Genomic DNA, 17,752 nt, shown 5'->3' on the forward strand with positions numbered 1-17,752 from the left:
GTTAAATAATGAATTAAAATATGTATTTTGATATTCATAATGTAATAGTGTTTGAGAAAAAAACTTCTAAATATTAAATTTTAAACATTAAACCATAAATCTTAAACACAAAAAATTAAACCCTAAATTCTAAACACTAATAATTTTTAATTGCTAAACTCTAATGTCATTTAAAAAAAATCATGATTTAACATAATTTTGGAGGAGAATTGAAGCTCATAATTGAAACCCCTCCCATTCTCATATTTTGGGGGTAGATAGAATTATTCTATTTCAAAATGAGTGAAAAATTAAGCTTCGGATATCTTTTTCAATTGAAGTGTTCCTACAGCATCCCGCTTTAAGATTTTGTAATTGAGGCAGATAGGAGAAACCATGTAATCCGAGATATATGGTTGGAGATGCTCTAAAATATAAGTCTTCCTCACTTAATATTCTCTCTTTCAATAATTAATAAACTGTTATACACGGTACGTTATGAATATATATTTTTTCGTTTTAAAATAAAAAAACTAATAGCCAGTAACCTCTGTTGCCGGATCACCACAACATACTTTTGCGTACAAAACACTGCTTTTGATGGCTTTTGACTGCTAATTTTGGCCAACTTTGAATCCGCTGATTAGCAGACTTTCTTCACTTTCCTTGACATATGATGCCATCTTTAGCTCACCATCCACGTTACTTCCGGAGTTTCAAATTTCAAATCTAAATGTTTTGAACAAATACATGGAAACAAAACTAAAATGGCTGAACCCTGATGGCATTTGATACCAATAACTGAGAGGACCTACATGTTTGGACAGAAAATAAAACATGAAAATCAGAATGACAAAGCCACAAGCTGCTTTCCTCTTGTCCTATACTCTTTAGATAATATTGCATTTCCATTCTCCATCAATTGATGGATCAAGGGTTTCAGCATCAGTGCCAAGGATTGAAATTACTGCAGCTGCATATGTTGCTGCAGGTAAATCGTGATCGTTCGCACGAGTAAGACTCGAATACCTGAGATGATCAACATCAGTTTCATAAGCAGAATTCATCTTACTTCCTTCAGAAAAGAAATTGCTGTAATTCTCATGATAAGAAATTATAAATTCAACACATAATGTAGGCTGGAGCACTGTGATTCGTAATTTAATTTCATAGGCTTTTCATTATTAACTCATCTGGACATTAGATATAACGACTAACCCACAATCTTCTGATTTGGCTCTTCCATCAAAAGAGCAGAACCACAATCTATGGGGAAAAGAAAGAACTACAGGAACGCAAACTGATGCTCATCAATCAAAATGAATAGGTATACACAAGCCCATGTGCTTTTCTGGATAAGATATTGTCTATATGTAATTGTCCCACATTATAGAGTCTCTAAGGATATTGAATCTCACAAGTCCTGCTTGTACAGATAAATATATAGGCCAGCTGGTGAACCAAGAATAGGACCAGGAAAAGTAAAGAAATTGAAAAAAAGAAGAAAGACCAGCAGCTTACCTTCCGTGACTTGATAGAGTTCTTTTAGGTTATATCCTTGACAGATACTGGTACAACTTTACAAGGAATCAATGGTAATTCATTTCTTCCATCCTTCCTCCTGATTCAAAAAATCACTGAAGTTCTGTTTAAATCTTTAAAACAAGAAAAAGAAAGAAGAAAAAGAAGCAGCATATGCTTCTTATCTCAAAAGAAAGGTCAGTTGAAGTGGCGTATTTGTTTGTCTGATAATTATAGCTCACCTGTTTACCTTCAGGTGGCCCTCTGATCTAGTTGTCATACAGGACTGTGCCTGAATAGACACAGCTAGAGAGCATCTTTTCCGACAAAATTCATCAGTTCTGCCTTTGCAGCCTCCATTACAACTTGGAAGTCTATCTCTGTGTACCTTCCCCTGCAATGAAACCAACTCGATACACTGTAATTTGACAAAGGGTGGCAAGTGATACCAAGTTTTCTAAGAAATATTGGCAGCATTTTCGATTATGATTCACCAGTGACCAGTGCCTTGTCATTTATTTATGCCATATGTAAATACTAAATATTCATTCGTTCCAACTTCCAAGTGCTTAGCATTTTCTCCCGATCTGTTGCTTTCCGATTCTAAAAATTAATTGTGCCCAGCCCTCTAAGGCTCTAAAACAAATAAATTAGAGTTAGCAATCCAAACAAGGACATGAAGTTGTTCCATTATACCAGAAATGAGTTTTTGACCAAGTTGTAGAAGGATAGGCTGGGCTGGCAATGCCATGCAGTATCCTTGCAATGGCTCTTGGAGTGAATTTTGCCTGTGAGTTGCTCTGCAGAAAAACCTATAGGGAAAACAAAGAGCAAATGAATTGGAACTCCCAATTGTTGGTTGCAAGGAGCATGGAATGCAAGTACAGATGCTCACCTTTATATCTGCTCGCAGAAAGCGGCTGCAAGTAAAAATGATAGTTGTATCAATATGATATAAAAGCATGTATTAGTCGAATCAAACTAACTTAACTATATACATATAGAAAGATAGGTGTTTGTGTTGCCTTAATGTCAGTTAAAGTCATGTAAAGTATTATGAAGGAAAATGACTGTTTTCATGTATATTCTTTTGGTATCTATATCTCCTATCTATGGTTTCTTGCTGTGGCAGTATAGATCTTTATTAACCTGCTTTGACACATCTTGTTAGGAACTTCACCGTCATCATTTTCCATGAAGTAATTCAATATCTTCTTTTCCAAGCAAGGCGTATGCTGTGCACCATGACAGCCATGCACTTTTTCACATGCATTCACTGCGAACACTGCAGCGTCAAACATCGCATCCAGTTTCCTTACCTGAATCAACGTTGCATGCATATCATTCATGAAATCAAAAGAAAGAGAAAGTTAGAAATATGCATATATGCACAGAATATAAGACAATAGATCAGTTCGATTTTGCATGAATTGTACAGGTCACAGGCGTTCGCTGATATATCTTCTCAATCTGCCTTGTTGACACATTTAGCCTAAATGATTTAGAGGCCTACCTAAGCTTCACCAAAATCAATTTGGCATTTGAGACGGACTACAGGCCAATGTTTGTGCATGTAGTCCTAACTTCTAAAGCTTTGGCTTATGCAAAACAAAACAGGTCATAAGTGTCGGCAAACATGGTACTTTAGAACTCTATAGATCAGCATGTGTAATTCGAAATTTACAAAAGAAGAGTGCATCATTTTGAGAAAATAACGGAAGAGTCAATTACAGACAGCATATCAACAATTTAACAGTCACCATGAATTCCAAGCCATTCAGCTAATTTTTGTTGCTTCCACAATTTGGCCAAATGACTATTTGACTCTGATGAATCCTAATATGGATTTCATGCCCATTACTTGAGATTTGACGTTGGCATACATATGTGAGAGAGTAAGTCAATCACCTTACAACTTTCAATCTCTGATAACCATTTTGTAAGATGTGAAGAGAGAGAACAAATATCCTTAGGATCTTCCACAATTGTATAAGAATACGCTGGGTCCTTCATCTCATATGTTACTTCTCCCTGCAACTAGAATAAACCGACAAAGATGAAGATCAAAAGAGTTTCCTTACTAATAGCAAACATCATTTTATTATTAATCTGGATAATTTTATTAAAAATATAAATTTCAGGATAACTAGTAAGTTATAAGGGTAAAGAAGAAACAATAAAACAAAAACTTTTCCTGAACTGTGGAAGTATGTGCATGTTATGGTTTTCCAAATTATAAGGTAAATGTTCAAGTCAACTATCAAAATCCATAACTGCATTGAAAAGTGTCATTGTACTTGCAACAGCCCAAACACCATCCATCGCATTTGCAGTAATTAGTTCAATATATGAAAAGACTCTGGTAATTGGATTCACTTAAACTATCCAAGAATTATATCATAAATTCATAATTCTTAGCTCTACCTCCCTTATTAGATAAGATAGGAACTCTCAAGAAGACTTTAGTGCCGGTAAAGCCTAGCTTCCCTTTTTCTCCTGTTTTTTGCTCTCCTTTTTTTAAAAATGGAAGCAAGTGGTTTTCTTTACCCTCAGGTTGAAACAGCCGAGGTCATCTGTTAGGCAGTGTATGACTGATTAATTATCAGAATCTAATTTGATGTAATTGCTAAAGTTCATCACCTAGTTCTCTTTTCTCTGCACAAGCCAGTTTCCAGATATTAGCTATTTAGTTCCATAGAATTCAAGATAAGAGTCTCACAATTTGCCATTATATTTATAACTAATCCTCCACATATGAACTTTTATAACTTCTCATTGATGCCACAGATATATGACTATTAAATTGTCATTTTAACAATTTTTTGGCAAGTAGAGGCGTTTCAACTTCGAACTAGCAGGTATATGGTAAGCAACCTGACCACTAGACCATAGTGGAGGTGATTGAGTAAATTGTTGAGCATCGGCAGAGTTTATTATGAACATAATAACCAAAAACAGCATTCATACATTAACTTCAATGTATAAGAATCAATCAGTAAATTGTTAACTATACAAACCTTGAGATTCTGAAGCTGATTTGATAGGTCCATAGATGTAACCCCAATGTAATTCGCAATGGTGGGTATGTCAAATACATACTGCCCATGCTTAGTCTCAGACCTAAAACATTGTTAAGTAACTAGATAAGAATTTTCGGACTGAAAGTAACATAGATTATTTTCTGTAACTGGAACAAAAAATGGCACCTACTTTTTCAGTATTGCTGCAACCACAATATCTCTGTCAGCAAGTAACACCGGTGGCGTCTGTATTGGTGAATTCAAGCATAAATGATAAATGTTACGTGAGAACACAGGAAATCTGACAGTAAAATCATATAAAAATAATGCTCCTATTTAAGGGTGGCAATGAGCCCAACAGATCAAAAGCTTCCATAGCTCAGCTAAAGAGTAGGCTTGACTCGGCTCATTGCCCTCAACAAGTCAATCTCAAGCTCAATGACATTCAGCTCAATGATTCACAAGCTTGAATACAATCACCTTTACATTAATAGAATTGACTGACAGTTTATTTTGCTGATAAGATCCAAAGAAATGGCCTATAAATCAACTCCAATAACATATTTCCTTTAATATTAATGACAGGGACAGCAGTCTGAATTCCAATAAGTTCCCTTGTTAGATGACCTCAAGTTGAGCCAAGCATGAGGCTCCACAATCCATCACGAGCTCAGGTCAAATTATATTGTTGGAGCTTGCGTTGAAGTCCCAGGCTTGAACATAAAACCTTTTCATTTGGTCAAGCTTAAGCTACCGCATTTGGGTGAGCTAAGTTTGGCTTGTTCTTAATCTGCACCTATCCACCCATTTGTGATGGTCAAATTTGTTTCTTCAGTTATGGATCAAAATCAGATGCTTGTGATGTTTACGTTCACAAGCAATGAATGGTCTCGCAGAAGAACCCGTAAGGTCTGTATAAGCCTGCCAAAACCCTCAAAGCCACAAAATGTCCAAGACAGAATAGATGTAGATTAGCTAAGCAAATTTGAAACTATGTATTGCATACCTTATGGAAATTCAAAGTGCATGTTACATTTAGCGGTGGATGTAGATGCAAGTATTGCATTTCACCCAACTCCAACTGAGTTAAAACTGTCAGCATCACCTAATGAGTAAAAAATCAGCAATATAAAATTTTGAATACACGAATATGCAAAGAAAATTCATTAAACTTGTTTCCCTCACATTGTATCAATTTCACTGAATAATTAAAAGAAACAAAATGCCAAGCTTTTAAGCAGTACCTATGAAACAGCATAAGGACATGAGATCATAGTTACTATTGGCAAATGAATGCAGGCACTAGAACTCATGATCCTGGCTCAGAAATCGGTGCGACTCAGAGATCTTGATCTTGCAGGTCAGGTACTTAATTAGAAGTTCAAAAATATTTCAATAATACTAAAAGAACGAAAACGTTGTATGCCCAGTCTATACAGATCTCTGAAAGACCGAAACTAATCGTCAAATGGGATACATGCTTTTCTTAAAACAAGAATCATCACCTTTTTAAGCAAGCTTTTACCAACATGTTATAGACCATAAATGATTCTCAAAGAATACAATTTCATCCCTAGAATGGTATTCAGGTTCTTGGGCAAACAACATCATCTTTCTTAAACACAGTCACAAATTTAACCATATATTTGGAAGCATGATTTTCCAACAGAGAATAATGTCATGCAAAAAGACAGAGGAGAAAAGAAATTTAATGACACAACAGATTACAGCATAAAAATACTTTTAACTAAAGACACCTGGTCCAAGCACATGAACAAGTTCCAAAAGAATCAATATTAGAAATTCTAAAAAAATGGTGCAGTAAAAGTACATAGGAAGGACCTCTTCTTTCATATCAAATTTGCGAGAGGCAGATTCCTTGATTAATGAACAGATTCCATGACAATTTTCACTGGTGAAAACTTGACAGAGGAATTTGTTTATAGCATACTCATCGATTCCATCACTGGGAAAACAAGTACCACAGATCAATATCAGATCTTGGTACCCATAATAAAAGTAAAGTCAACGGAAAATTAAAGTCATATCTGATCACCTGTACATCAGACTACGAAGCTTGAAGTATGTGATATCATCAAAAAAGAGATGGCAATAAGACAACCTTCCATCTCGTCCAGCACGTCCTATTTCCTACACAAGTTTGTCTACTATATTAGAAAATTCTGACTTATAAAACATATGAACCTAACATTGGATGGAATGCGAATTCCCACTTGAACATATTCTTCCAGACTTTCTGGCAAGCTGTAGTGAATTACCTGAAAGGCAATGAGAAGTTTCCAGTTTAATATTCTAGATGACAATGCGCAAAAGATGCAAAAATACATCACTAATTGTGGCAAACATCAAGATCTTGGCATAGAGAAACGCAACATCTCAATACATCTAGGATAACAGCAAGTCAATTCAATAATCAATCATCAACGTCAATTTCCTGCAAATGAATAAATAAAAGTATTCTAAAATCTGCCATGCCAGATGGAGGAGACAATATAATTTTGAACATCAAAACCATGATTGCAAAACAATGATTTCTCTGCTGGAGTAAAAATATACATTGAGTTGTGTAAGAGCTTAGAACATTAAACCCACCAAATGTTATGTGTACCATGAGAAGATCACGTTATAATTATCCACTTTCTTGCTTACTTGGGTAACGCATCAACATTGAGAACCAGTTCATGTGAAAATAAGATGAAAGACAGTTCAGGAGTGCAGTGTTTTCTTACAGCTCCAACATCCCTCTTGTCAAGCCCCATGCCAAATGCCACAGTTGCAACCACCTTCCACATATAAATGCAAGTCATCAAATACAAAAGCTACAAGTTACTTTTGCATTCTTCAATGATTTACAAAATCTACAAGAAAAGAAAATGATATTTATAGATAGTGCAGCATGAAAGGTGCAAATCCCTTTTAGATTCAGACGGGATAGTTATCTTACCACTCTGATCTTGTTAGAACAAAACAATTCCTGTATGCGTCTGCGATCCTTTGCCGCGTAACCACTATGGTAGCTCTAAATAGAAATTCAAAATAAAATTATTAGATTTTCCAATTGGCATTCAAGAGAAAATTATATGAAGAAATTAACTATGCCACAGAATGAAATACTGACCTTTGCAGAAATATTGTTATCACACAAGTATTTGCTGACTTGGTCTGTTTCGAACTGCAAAATGCGTGCAAGAATCAATTTGCAACATTGCAACTACAAAGATTCATAGACCCAATCTTTTGGAAGTTAACACACACGTACACACCCATACAAACTGATATCCAAAACAATAATATGAAAAAAAATTCAGCAAATATTTTGTTCCTTCCCCTGCATAGATTCAGGTCTGCTGGTTACCAGTATCAAACTCAAAGATCAAACATTATTCACAGAGCACTTTAAACAAAGCATCATTACCTGGAATTTGCAGTATACAATGATGCTTTGGACATCGGTGAAGGGAGGAGACTTGATCAACTTTATCAGATCTTTCATTCTGTCAAGATTTAAGTATTGGTAGGTATATTAAACAGGTTCATGCTAAGAAACTTGAGATGAAAAAAAAAGTTCTGGTACTTGCCTATTTCCACTCATAGATACTGACAATTGAAGATTTTCTCTCAACTGGCCCTTTTGGATAAAATTTTCTGAAGGGATCTCCAGAGAATACATGATAGCATCCAAAGTTGTGGTTGTGGCAGTTGCAGTCATTGCAAGTATGCACTGAACGTTGAGTCTGGCACGAAGTAAAGATGCTCTAAGCCTCATGTATGAAGGCCGGAAATTATGCGACCTGCAAACAAGGTGACAATCTCGTTAAGTACTCACAGAAAATCACACATTACGTTGTACCTTAAAGCCTGGAAGGTAGAAGACGAACAATTAAAAAAACTAATAGTACAAACAGTGATAGAAAAACTAAGGAACACAAAAGCGTCAATCACTTACCATTCAGATACACAATGAGCTTCATCAACCACTAGAAGTGAGATAGAAAGACTATCAGAAAATATCGACAAAAATTCCTCATTTAGAAACCTCTCGGGTGAAACAAAAAGCACCTGATATACAAACCATGAAACTTAAGGCATCAACGATACATGGGCAAGAACTTTAGACCGCTCTCACAATCCAAAACATCAATAATTTATAAGCTATAAAGCTAAAGGAGCATTCAGCCGATGATACCAAAAACTACAATTAAGTTTTGGATAGATTCACCTTGATAATCCCTTCTCGAGTCAGCCTCAGAGTTTCAGCAACCTCTTCTGATGTCTAAATTAGGAGAGAAACACGCTAAATATTGGAGATTTGTTACAAAATAAAAGTTAAAAGGAATAAAGTAACCACCTGACTACTGGACAGAAGCCCGCCCGAAATCATTGGAGGCAACTGTTTTAACTGATCAATCATCAAAGCCAGTAAGGGGCTCACAACCAGTGTTATCCCCGGTAAAAGCACTGCCGGCATCTGATAACACAGCGATTTTCCAGCACCTGTGGGCAAAACCAGCATAACTGACTTTTTATCAAGCACCATCTTGATTGCTTCCAGCTGCCCCTCTCTAAAAGAATTGTAACCATACATCTCCTTCAACAATTTTCCCAAATTCTCATCACACGGGTCTTCTTTCACGGCCAAAACCATCTCCATTGTCGATTGATCTTCTAATTTCCCTCTGCCAAGCTCCTCCTTCCCATTGCGTTGCGTAAATTCTGTAACCAAACCATCCTCCTCAAAAATACTCTCCGTTTCGCCTTCACTCTTTGCGTTCAATTTTCGTTTATTATATCTATAAGATCTCCGGCTACTGTTTGCTGCATAACTGTTCTTCCTTTTGCCTTTGTTCGCGAATTTACCTTTCTTGAAATTCAGGTTAAGCCTCACAAAGTTACTGTCATTTCCATATTTTCTTAATTTCACAGGCGGTAAGGTCATTTGGCCACCTATTAGGTTAGGAGGCTGTATCTTCTTCTTCTTCACATCTTTCACTGTAACTTCCGCATCAGCCGACTCGGACTTGACTTCTACTCCAGGGAGAGGATAGTCATCTTCAAAATCGAGAGAGGACTTCCGGATTTTTGAAAAGGATGCGAGTCTTGAGAAATAACCAGCCCGGAGCGGTTGGACGAAACCATCGGTCGGAAGGGAGGCAATTTGGTCGGATGGCCGGCAGATATGGAAGGGTAAATTAGGGATGAGAGCGCAAGGGCTGGGTGGAGAGGGTTTAGGACTGGGTGGTTTAGCGGTAGGCTTAGCGATTGGCTTTTGGGGTTTTGAGTGACAAGAGGATGGTTTGAGCTTGTGTTTGGGTTTCGATTTGTGGGAGGAAATAAGATTTGACAGTGCGGATGGCGGTGGAGGCGGCTGGAACGACGGCTGACGAAACGGTGACGGAGATCGTTTGGAGTCTCTGGGAGGAGTAGCGGAGATGTGAGATCCGTCGGAGTCCGAGTCGGATTCCATTTTCCGGGAGGATTGTGCGAAGGCGAAGGAGAATGAGAGAGGGAATGTCTAAGTCGCTCTGTTTTTCCCGCCAAAAGGTTTGAGATCATTTTCTCTCCAGTGGAATGACTCAAAAACCCCTTGGAATTATTTTGATTGATAATCACACCCATGAGTAACTCAAATATCACTCATGTGACTCACGAGTAGCTCAAGTAACACTCATGTATATAATATCTTATAGAAGTCTCGAGTTCGAACCTCTCCATCCCCTAAAATTGTTGGCTATGAAATCGGAATACAAGCAAATGCAGCTGGAACTAGAGGGACAAACAAGAATCAAATTAAGTGTTCTAATTCCCACTTATCTCCAATGGACGATTTTTGAACCAAAATAGAACAACTACAAGAATGCTTTTTTTTTTTGAATGGAAATTTTTTTTATTGAAGCGCCAAAGGGGTGCAAATCTCCATTGCTTATCCCTAATGTTAACATAATGACAATAAACAGCTTTACAATTATGTCACCAACATGATGTCGTGTTTCATACAAATAAATTGGAATGAACAACAAACAAATTGGCAATAATCCACAAAACCACTTACATTACAAGCACTCAGCAATCTCCATCTAACTGGTCGGAGTAGCAGAGTCGTATGGTAGAATTAATGACTCACATTATTGTGCAATTGCACTTGGATTCCAGCTTTGGAGGCTTTGTACTGTCCATCTGTTTGGGAAGCCCAACATTTTGCATCATAGATTCATCAACATTTTCATCGTTCTCAGCTTTCTTTGAAGGGGGTTTTACATCTGTTTCCAACCTCGCTTTCTGGGATTTTGGGCTGCATCTCACAATGTTTCTGCCACGCGGGTCTCTCTTGCCTGAGTTGAATTCCCCCAAGATTGTAAAAGTTAGCTGGAAATTTTCTACAGGGTCGGAAGATTCCTTTTCGATTGCTATGGTTGCAGCCTGATAGGCTAGATCGTGGACAATGGAACTGCAGAATAGTATCGTATCTGTTGCTTCTTCGAATGTCGGGCTTCTTCCCTTGCTTTCTCCCTGACATTCTACCACTACAGTTGACTCCTCTGCAAAAATTGAAGTAAATTTTTCAGGAAGTAAGCTCACTGCTCATACACAACATCACAAAAATCAAGGATTAGCAGATAAAAGAAACGTAAACCAAAGCACATCATGCTGCAAACATGGACAATTGATACTTCACCAACAACCAAAAAGATTAGTTGGAATGTTCTTACGAGGGTAAAATTGTCGGATTCATCTACATATGTGCCTGAACAAGTCAACCATGCGCAATTTTTTTTTTAAATGGTCAACCGTGCTTACAACTATAAACTAAGAAGTAAGTGCACACATTCTACACGAATTCACTTTCATAAAACTTCAACGCTCATGCATCCATTAGCAACCAAAATGACATCCCCATGTTAGTATCACTTCTTTTTCTTCCAACGATTGTCATGAGAATGATATATTAAATATGTGACGGTAACCAGATTGATTTCGGCAGGCATATTATCTATGAAATAGTTAGTCATATTCTTTGTCCCTAATGATTCTTCTGCTCCTGTCCAACCACACTAGCCAACAAGTTACCAGGAGAATACTCTCCCTTTTTCAGAAAGCACCCTGAATAACCTTCTTCTTGTTTCTATCTTTGCAAAGTGCATCCCAAACAACTAACTATTAATGTAAGTTACTATTGACTACAAACATATTCTCCGTCCTGCTACAATAATGAAGATGTGGCTGACAGTATCATCTTCAGCTTTGCATAGGGCACACCTATTTGTTAGACACAGACCCCCCTCCGGATCCAGTCAGAAAAGATAAGTGTTGAGTTCTAATGCAAATTGCACACAGAGTTTGAAAAGCATCCAAAATACCACGTCATACTCGTTCAAGCTTACGAAATGTGAAGCTAGAAATACATAAAACGCCTCAGGGAAAGAAGGTATAGATATTCTAATTCATACAAAGATTAAGGGCCAACGTAGATGATCAGATCAAATCAGAATGCAAAACAGAACATACCTGCTGTATCAATATCTGAAGGAGTAGGGCCTGATGGCTCCTCATATTCATTTTTAGTGCTCTTGGACTCCATTGAGAGGTCCTCATTCTGTGAAATAGAAGTACTCTGATAACAATCCTCAGTTTGTATTTCAGATACTGAATCCAAAGTACTTTGAGCAGGAAAGTCTGTAACATCCACAGCATCAAAGCTATGGCTCTGCCTTGTGTTTCCTGCTTCAGTAGACGACTTAGGAGTGATAGAGAATGCTTCTATATCGGAGGCACTCCTTGCATTATCAGGGAAACCTTCACCAGTTTCATTTATAGCATGGTCTTCATAATTTGGAACTGATGCTGCCGTATTCTCCTCTAACGAAGTACCAACTGAATGACATAATAATTCTGAGGAAATAGCATCAGCTGTTCTTTTACTCTCAGTACATTCTAATATATTTTCCTCAAGAATTGCCACATCAAAAACATCCACTTCTTTGTTATCCATAGTAAGCAATTTTTCATGAGAAGAAACAGGACTTTCCTCTGATTCAAACTTCTCATCAGTAACAGAAGCCTCTTCATGTATGCTTGTTGCAAAACCAGGTGCCTGGTGGACACAGTCTGGAACTCCAGGTAAAGATAATCCAATACTTTGGGATTTAATGTTCCAATCAGACCTGTGGTTATCCATGTCAGATTTATTTCCGCTTAACTGCCGCTGCACACGAGTCTCTACTTGTCTAGCAGAGCCAAAATCAACAGAGGATGATGCAGAAGCACTGCCATGCCCATTCGAGCTTCTCAAACTGTTTGTGCTGTCTCTTGCATACAAAAGATAATCACGAGGTATGGAAGAGGCAACGAAAGTCCTGCCTCGAACAATAGACCCCTTGCTACTGCTGGATCGATTCAGCAGTATAGAAATGCCAGCAATTTCTAAAACATCTACCTTTTCTATATGGCCCTTATGCTGGGATTGTTGTTCTTCAACATCATTATCAGTTAGGCTATGACCAACAAACAGTTGTCCCGTTCCTTGCTGGTTAGCAGGGCTTTGCTCATCCCTCTCCACCAGAGACCTTGAAAGAGAATTCTTGCGCGAGTAAATCTGGCTACACTTAAAGTTTGAAGCCTCGCCTTGCTTAACATTCTCTTCATGCTGGGAAGAAATCATCTCATCCACTTCAGTGGCAAGTGATAGTGTGTTGGGTACAGCTGTCAGGGGCTCCAATACATCGAAAACTTTATTTTCTTCAGAAATCTTCTTAGATGGCCCTACAGCGTCATTAGCAATTGTCTCCAAAATAGTGGCAAGATTGTCTTCCTTACTGCAATCTGGACAAAGATTTATACCATTTTCCAATGGCTGAGTGACACGATACCTGTGACCACATCTAGAGCAGAGTTCTGAGCTTTCAAGACTGCAAATTTCGGGATCGTCATCCCTGAGATTCAGAGCATCAGAAGACGTACTAATTTCTGCATCAATTTTATGGGGGCCAGGTTTATCAGAGTTACCAGGGTCACAATCAATTGTAAAGTCTCTATCATTATCATTGACCCCAATGTCAAGTGACCTATCAAAAGTTTGATGCTCCTCATCTTTATCAAATTCCTCCAGTTTATCGAATGCAAATACCTCTTCTGAAACATCAGGATACGGTAATTTCCCGCTTTCACTTGCCAAATCATCCTGAAGGTGATCACTCCCCTCAGTATCAAGTGCAGCACTGGTACCTTGATAAGAGCTTGCTTTCCCAATATTAAAGGTGGTACTTGAGACACTTGATAAGAGAGGCCTGAACATATTCTGTGAACTTTTCCGATTATCCTACACATAAATACCAATTAAGTATAACTGACAAAAAATGTTGACCATAAGTATGCACAAATATGTTAGGAGACCAAAAATATAGATATAAACTATAACATGATAAGATGTTCCATCAATGATGTTGCAACACTCTTATATATCAATTTTTTATGACACAGTTTTTTCCTGAGGGGGGAAAATGATGAGTTTAAGTTTGAACCAGTCTAACATGTAACATAATCTACAAGATGTAGTGTTGTTAAATTAAAAATATTTTATAACTCTGAGGTCTTTTCTTGCTATCCGGGAGCTTGACTATTCCACAAAAAAAGTTTCTTTTAGTTCACATAACACTCATCCACATTTGACTAGTTTTCTTTTTGTTATTGTTAATATTTAACCTCTATTTTTCTGCTCGGAAAAAACAATCTAAGATCCCCAACCCGTTTTCTACTCATGCAATTAAAGCAAAAGGGCTCCCACTTCTTATATGACAACATATCATCATGCAAGGAAGAACACGTCAAACAACAAATGCACACGGACAAAGCAGTCCATGCTTCCAGATTGTGGTGGAAATGCCAAAGTTTCCTTAGCAATAAGGGAGGGAGGGGTAAATATACCACGTTGAAGCTATCTCAATGAGAAGAAAGGTCTGATTCTAATGGATCAAACCTATGGGACCTAAGGAGCGACGAAAGAAAACTACTAGCTATCCACACGTATATTATGGACTCTGAACAGGATTTTTTGTGTCTCGAAAAGAACCAGCATAAAAAATTGAAGAAACTAGTGAGCAGGAACAAAATGTACAACACCATGAGGGGAAAATGGAAAGCATTGAGTTATAGTTAATTGACTTTCCAGATTCTTTTCATACATACACCTAAGAAGATTAAAGCAATATAATTTGAAAGGACAGAAGACAAAAAACGAAGAGACGGGTCATGCACACCCCCATCCACTTTGCCCCCAAATCCAAGAAAAAAGGCACAGTTAGTTCTGCTGGCACTTAAACCAAACAGTACAGAGAGCATAGAGATAAACTAATAGAAACCTTGAAGCTTTACAATGAATCATAAAGGATTGAAGACACACCAACGCCATTCAAACATACTTGCCAACAATTTTTTAGATAGTTGTAAATACGCAATTTAGCCATAAGGATGAAATTCAAATGATTTACACAACATACCAGTTGTCGAAGTGCAGAGTCAAAGGCTTTTTTTGGAGCAGAACCAGGAGACACTATTTTAGATGACTTCCTAGAGAAGCTTGGAGATCTGTTATTTGAAAATGATGGGCCAACTCTTCTTGAAGTTAAGCGATCTACGCTGCCCACGGGAACTGATTGTAGAGAGTCCACATCTTCGTCACCAGATGATGCAATAGAACCTCTACTATGCGAGCTAAATTGGTCCCGATCATGACCATGTGATGAACTGACACTTCGATACGCTGTTGGTGACATTGATTGTCTGCCAACTCTTGAGCCCAAATCCCTACCATTTCTGGATGCTGGCGAGGAACCCCTCACATATGATGCTGGCCAATCAGCCAATGAAGTTTGAAGATTGGGCGGAGCCTCTGACGAGAAACCAGGGATATTGGACTGCCATGCTCTGATTTTGGGTGAGGCGGAGTTCCCTCGACTTGTCCTTACAGGGGAGGTACCCCGAACCCCATATGTAACCCCGATACCACTAGACCCTGTGCTCATCCTGCGTGGAGTAGGAGTTGAAGACCTTTGAATGGGTGTGGAGGGTTTACTTGGGGGAGGTGACGGCCTTCGCACTGGAGTGACAGGCCTCATGTTTCGAGTTGGACTGGAATTAGGAGCTGAAGTTGGCCTTCCCCTGGACTGGAATGTGCTATTCCCAGACCGAGGTGATGGGCTCAAGCGCTTTGGACTTGCACTACCCTTGCTGCTACTGTAACCCTTCTCCATCTAAGGATGTACATGTGTATAACAGGAAGAGAGTAAAAGAAAAAATAATAATAACATCACAATTGCGATAAAAAGATATTCAGAATACAGGAAAGCACAAACACTCCAACTATTGACCAGAAGACCTACTGTGGAGGATCTCGACAAGGAAATCGGGTGGCTTCGAAGTCTCCCTCTGCTTGCAACATTAGCTGGTGGTGGCTCATCATCCAATGAAGGAAAAAGAGGAGTCTCCGGCGGAGTTAATAGCCTATTCAAGTTAACAAAAACAGACATTCCACCAAAACCAATGGCAAAAAAAAAAATATTAACACCAATCAATCAAAAGCATGATTATAATGATAAATTGCAAATTATGATTTTTTATTGAATGACTTCGATTCAATTTCAGCTTGTGCGTAAAACTGACCATCTGCTACAAACCTTAACTAACCGTCCAAAGGCATTATATTACAGTATCAGAACATATAAGGAAAATTTGAAAACTTTCCCTTGGCTGCAAGCCGACCATTGTCTAATATAATCTCTTATCATTGATGGTAATTTCAACCTACAATAATAAACATGACTCACCAATCGTAATCATTCTTCTCCCCATCTGCATTAAGCAGTACACTACTCTCCCCTTGAACAGGGATTGAGATTCCAAGCTCAAAATCTGAAAAGCGTTTCAATTTTGTTGCTGCAATTAAGAATTCAAAATTGCAGATATTAATATCATGTTCAGCAAGAATAAACAACAACAATTTATAGTCAAGAACAATGTATAGGGGGCTGTGTAGAAAATTACAAAATGTGTCTTCAAAATCATCTGTTGACTGAAGCAAGAAATCTTCTTTCTCTTTCGATTGCATTTCATTGAACAGCGCAAGATCATCATCTTTCTGTTTAAGGAGTAATCCACCCTCAAGACTGCGCCCTCGCTTGTGTTTATCTGCCCTCATCTCTCTCCCGGGAGAGACTCTCAATGCCGGAGAAGGAGGCATATCCCCAACCACAATGCAGTGTAAAAGATGCTACCTTAAACACTTCATACAACCCGTATTCAGACAACCCTTTTGCCAAATTAAGTAGCCTGTATTATACATTCAACTAAAACCAACAGTGGTTGTAACCCAGTCCCAGACGTTCTCCTCTTCAAATACCAAATTTATTTGATTCTCCACCTTCACCTTTTTCATTAAACTGAAAACCAGATAAACAGTATGTAGGGTACTTCCAGTTGGCACGGAAACTAATGAGCAGCTAACTGCCAACCTTTACATTGCAGTCCAACTGAAACAACTGTACCATTGACAATGCGAACGCTCAACATGACAATCTAGATAGCTGATGTATCGTGATCACACTCGCCCATGCAATCTCTAAACCCTAGATTTCGTCAGTTAACAATCCCAGCAGTGACATTACAGTCACGCTAAGTCCTAATTCAACTCAAATTCAGCTTGAATCAACCTGCAAGTCTCCTTCAAATATCAAATTACAGGCCGAACTCACCTTTTCCGGGTAGTTCTTCAAATGGAGAGTGAAAGCTCGTGGAATGCGATTAAGATCCCGGATTCAAAGAGAGAAAAGTACCGAACTGTCAATTAGAACACGAAGAATGTCGTCTTGGACACACGGATCCAAGGCAATTTACTGCTCTATCTGAAGACGAGATTGTGTGTGCAGATCGAGACTTGTTGTTCACGTGGATCGTACTCTCGATTTTCTCGCATTCTCTCTCCAACCAGAAAACGAGATAAAGTGAATTCTGGAGAGCAAACTAACCTCTACTACTACTGTTTGTTGATCAGATTTGCTTCTTTCCTCCGCAGCAAAGCTTTCATTTCTTCTCTCTGCAGTCTGCTCTGCCATATTCCTCTTTCTTTTTTTTTTCTTTTTTTTTGCCTTCTCTCTCTAAATATTTCTATTTATTTATTAATCTTCGATAGTTTGGTTTACAAACTAAAAATTAATATTCCACTT

General features: G+C 38.1%; 2 protein-coding genes across 3 annotated transcripts; both read right to left on the minus strand.

Moving 5' to 3' along the window:
- Positions 1-425: 425 nt before the first annotated feature.
- LOC119999397 (ATP-dependent DNA helicase Q-like 5) lies at positions 426-10,086 on the minus strand. Of its 2 annotated transcripts, none has more exons than XM_038846934.1 (21): positions 8,890-10,086; positions 8,761-8,814; positions 8,488-8,600; positions 8,120-8,332; positions 7,957-8,035; positions 7,660-7,713; positions 7,486-7,560; positions 7,271-7,324; positions 6,755-6,799; positions 6,577-6,671; positions 6,363-6,486; positions 5,527-5,625; positions 4,711-4,766; positions 4,518-4,620; positions 3,409-3,531; positions 2,650-2,819; positions 2,396-2,420; positions 2,197-2,312; positions 1,743-1,894; positions 1,501-1,600; positions 426-1,008 (listed from the first exon to the last, which is right to left on the minus strand). In XM_038846934.1, the coding sequence occupies exons 1-19, from the start codon at positions 10,003-10,005 to the stop codon at positions 1,807-1,809; spliced, it is 2,802 nt and encodes a 933-aa protein (XP_038702862.1). In that variant the 5' UTR covers positions 10,006-10,086; the 3' UTR covers positions 426-1,008; positions 1,501-1,600; positions 1,743-1,806. The 2 variants fall into 2 exon arrangements, with proteins under 2 accessions (XP_038702862.1, XP_038702861.1); XM_038846933.1 differs by having other exon boundaries at positions 3,409-3,537; positions 8,890-10,085.
- A 387-nt stretch (positions 10,087-10,473) lies between these two features.
- Positions 10,474-17,666, minus strand: LOC120000091. Its single transcript, XM_038847964.1, has 6 exons — positions 16,575-17,666; positions 16,358-16,466; positions 15,914-16,034; positions 15,032-15,784; positions 12,045-13,854; positions 10,474-11,077 (listed from the first exon to the last, which is right to left on the minus strand). Exons 1-6 carry the CDS (start codon positions 16,768-16,770, stop codon positions 10,659-10,661), a joined length of 3,408 nt encoding a protein of 1,135 aa, XP_038703892.1. The 5' UTR covers positions 16,771-17,666; the 3' UTR covers positions 10,474-10,658.
- Positions 17,667-17,752: the final 86 nt, after the last annotated feature.

This window comes from Tripterygium wilfordii, chromosome 6 (assembly GCF_013401445.1).
Source record: "Tripterygium wilfordii isolate XIE 37 chromosome 6, ASM1340144v1, whole genome shotgun sequence".
NCBI classification, from domain to species: Eukaryota; Viridiplantae; Streptophyta; class Magnoliopsida; order Celastrales; family Celastraceae; genus Tripterygium; species Tripterygium wilfordii.

Excerpts from the sequence above, each read along its gene's own strand:
- LOC120000091 (XM_038847964.1), bottom strand. The coding sequence starts at position 16,770 with ATGCCTCCTTCTCCGGCATTGAGAGTCTCTCCCGGGAGAGAGATGAGG. Across the intron at positions 16,035-16,357 it reads GAGAAGAATGATTACGATTG|GCTATTAACTCCGCCGGAGA; the intron begins GTGAGTCATGTT and ends TAACTTGAATAG. Across the intron at positions 11,078-12,044 it reads TTCAGATATTGATACAGCAG|AGGAGTCAACTGTAGTGGTA; the intron begins GTATGTTCTGTT and ends CAATTTTTGCAG.
- LOC119999397 (XM_038846933.1), bottom strand. The coding sequence starts at position 10,005 with ATGGAATCCGACTCGGACTCCGACGGATCTCACATCTCCGCTACTCCT. Across the intron at positions 8,601-8,760 it reads CTCGAGAAGGGATTATCAAG|GTGCTTTTTGTTTCACCCGA; the intron begins GTGAATCTATCC and ends TTTGTATATCAG. Across the intron at positions 4,767-5,526 it reads GCACTTTGAATTTCCATAAG|ACGCCACCGGTGTTACTTGC; the intron begins GTATGCAATACA and ends TCACCAATACAG.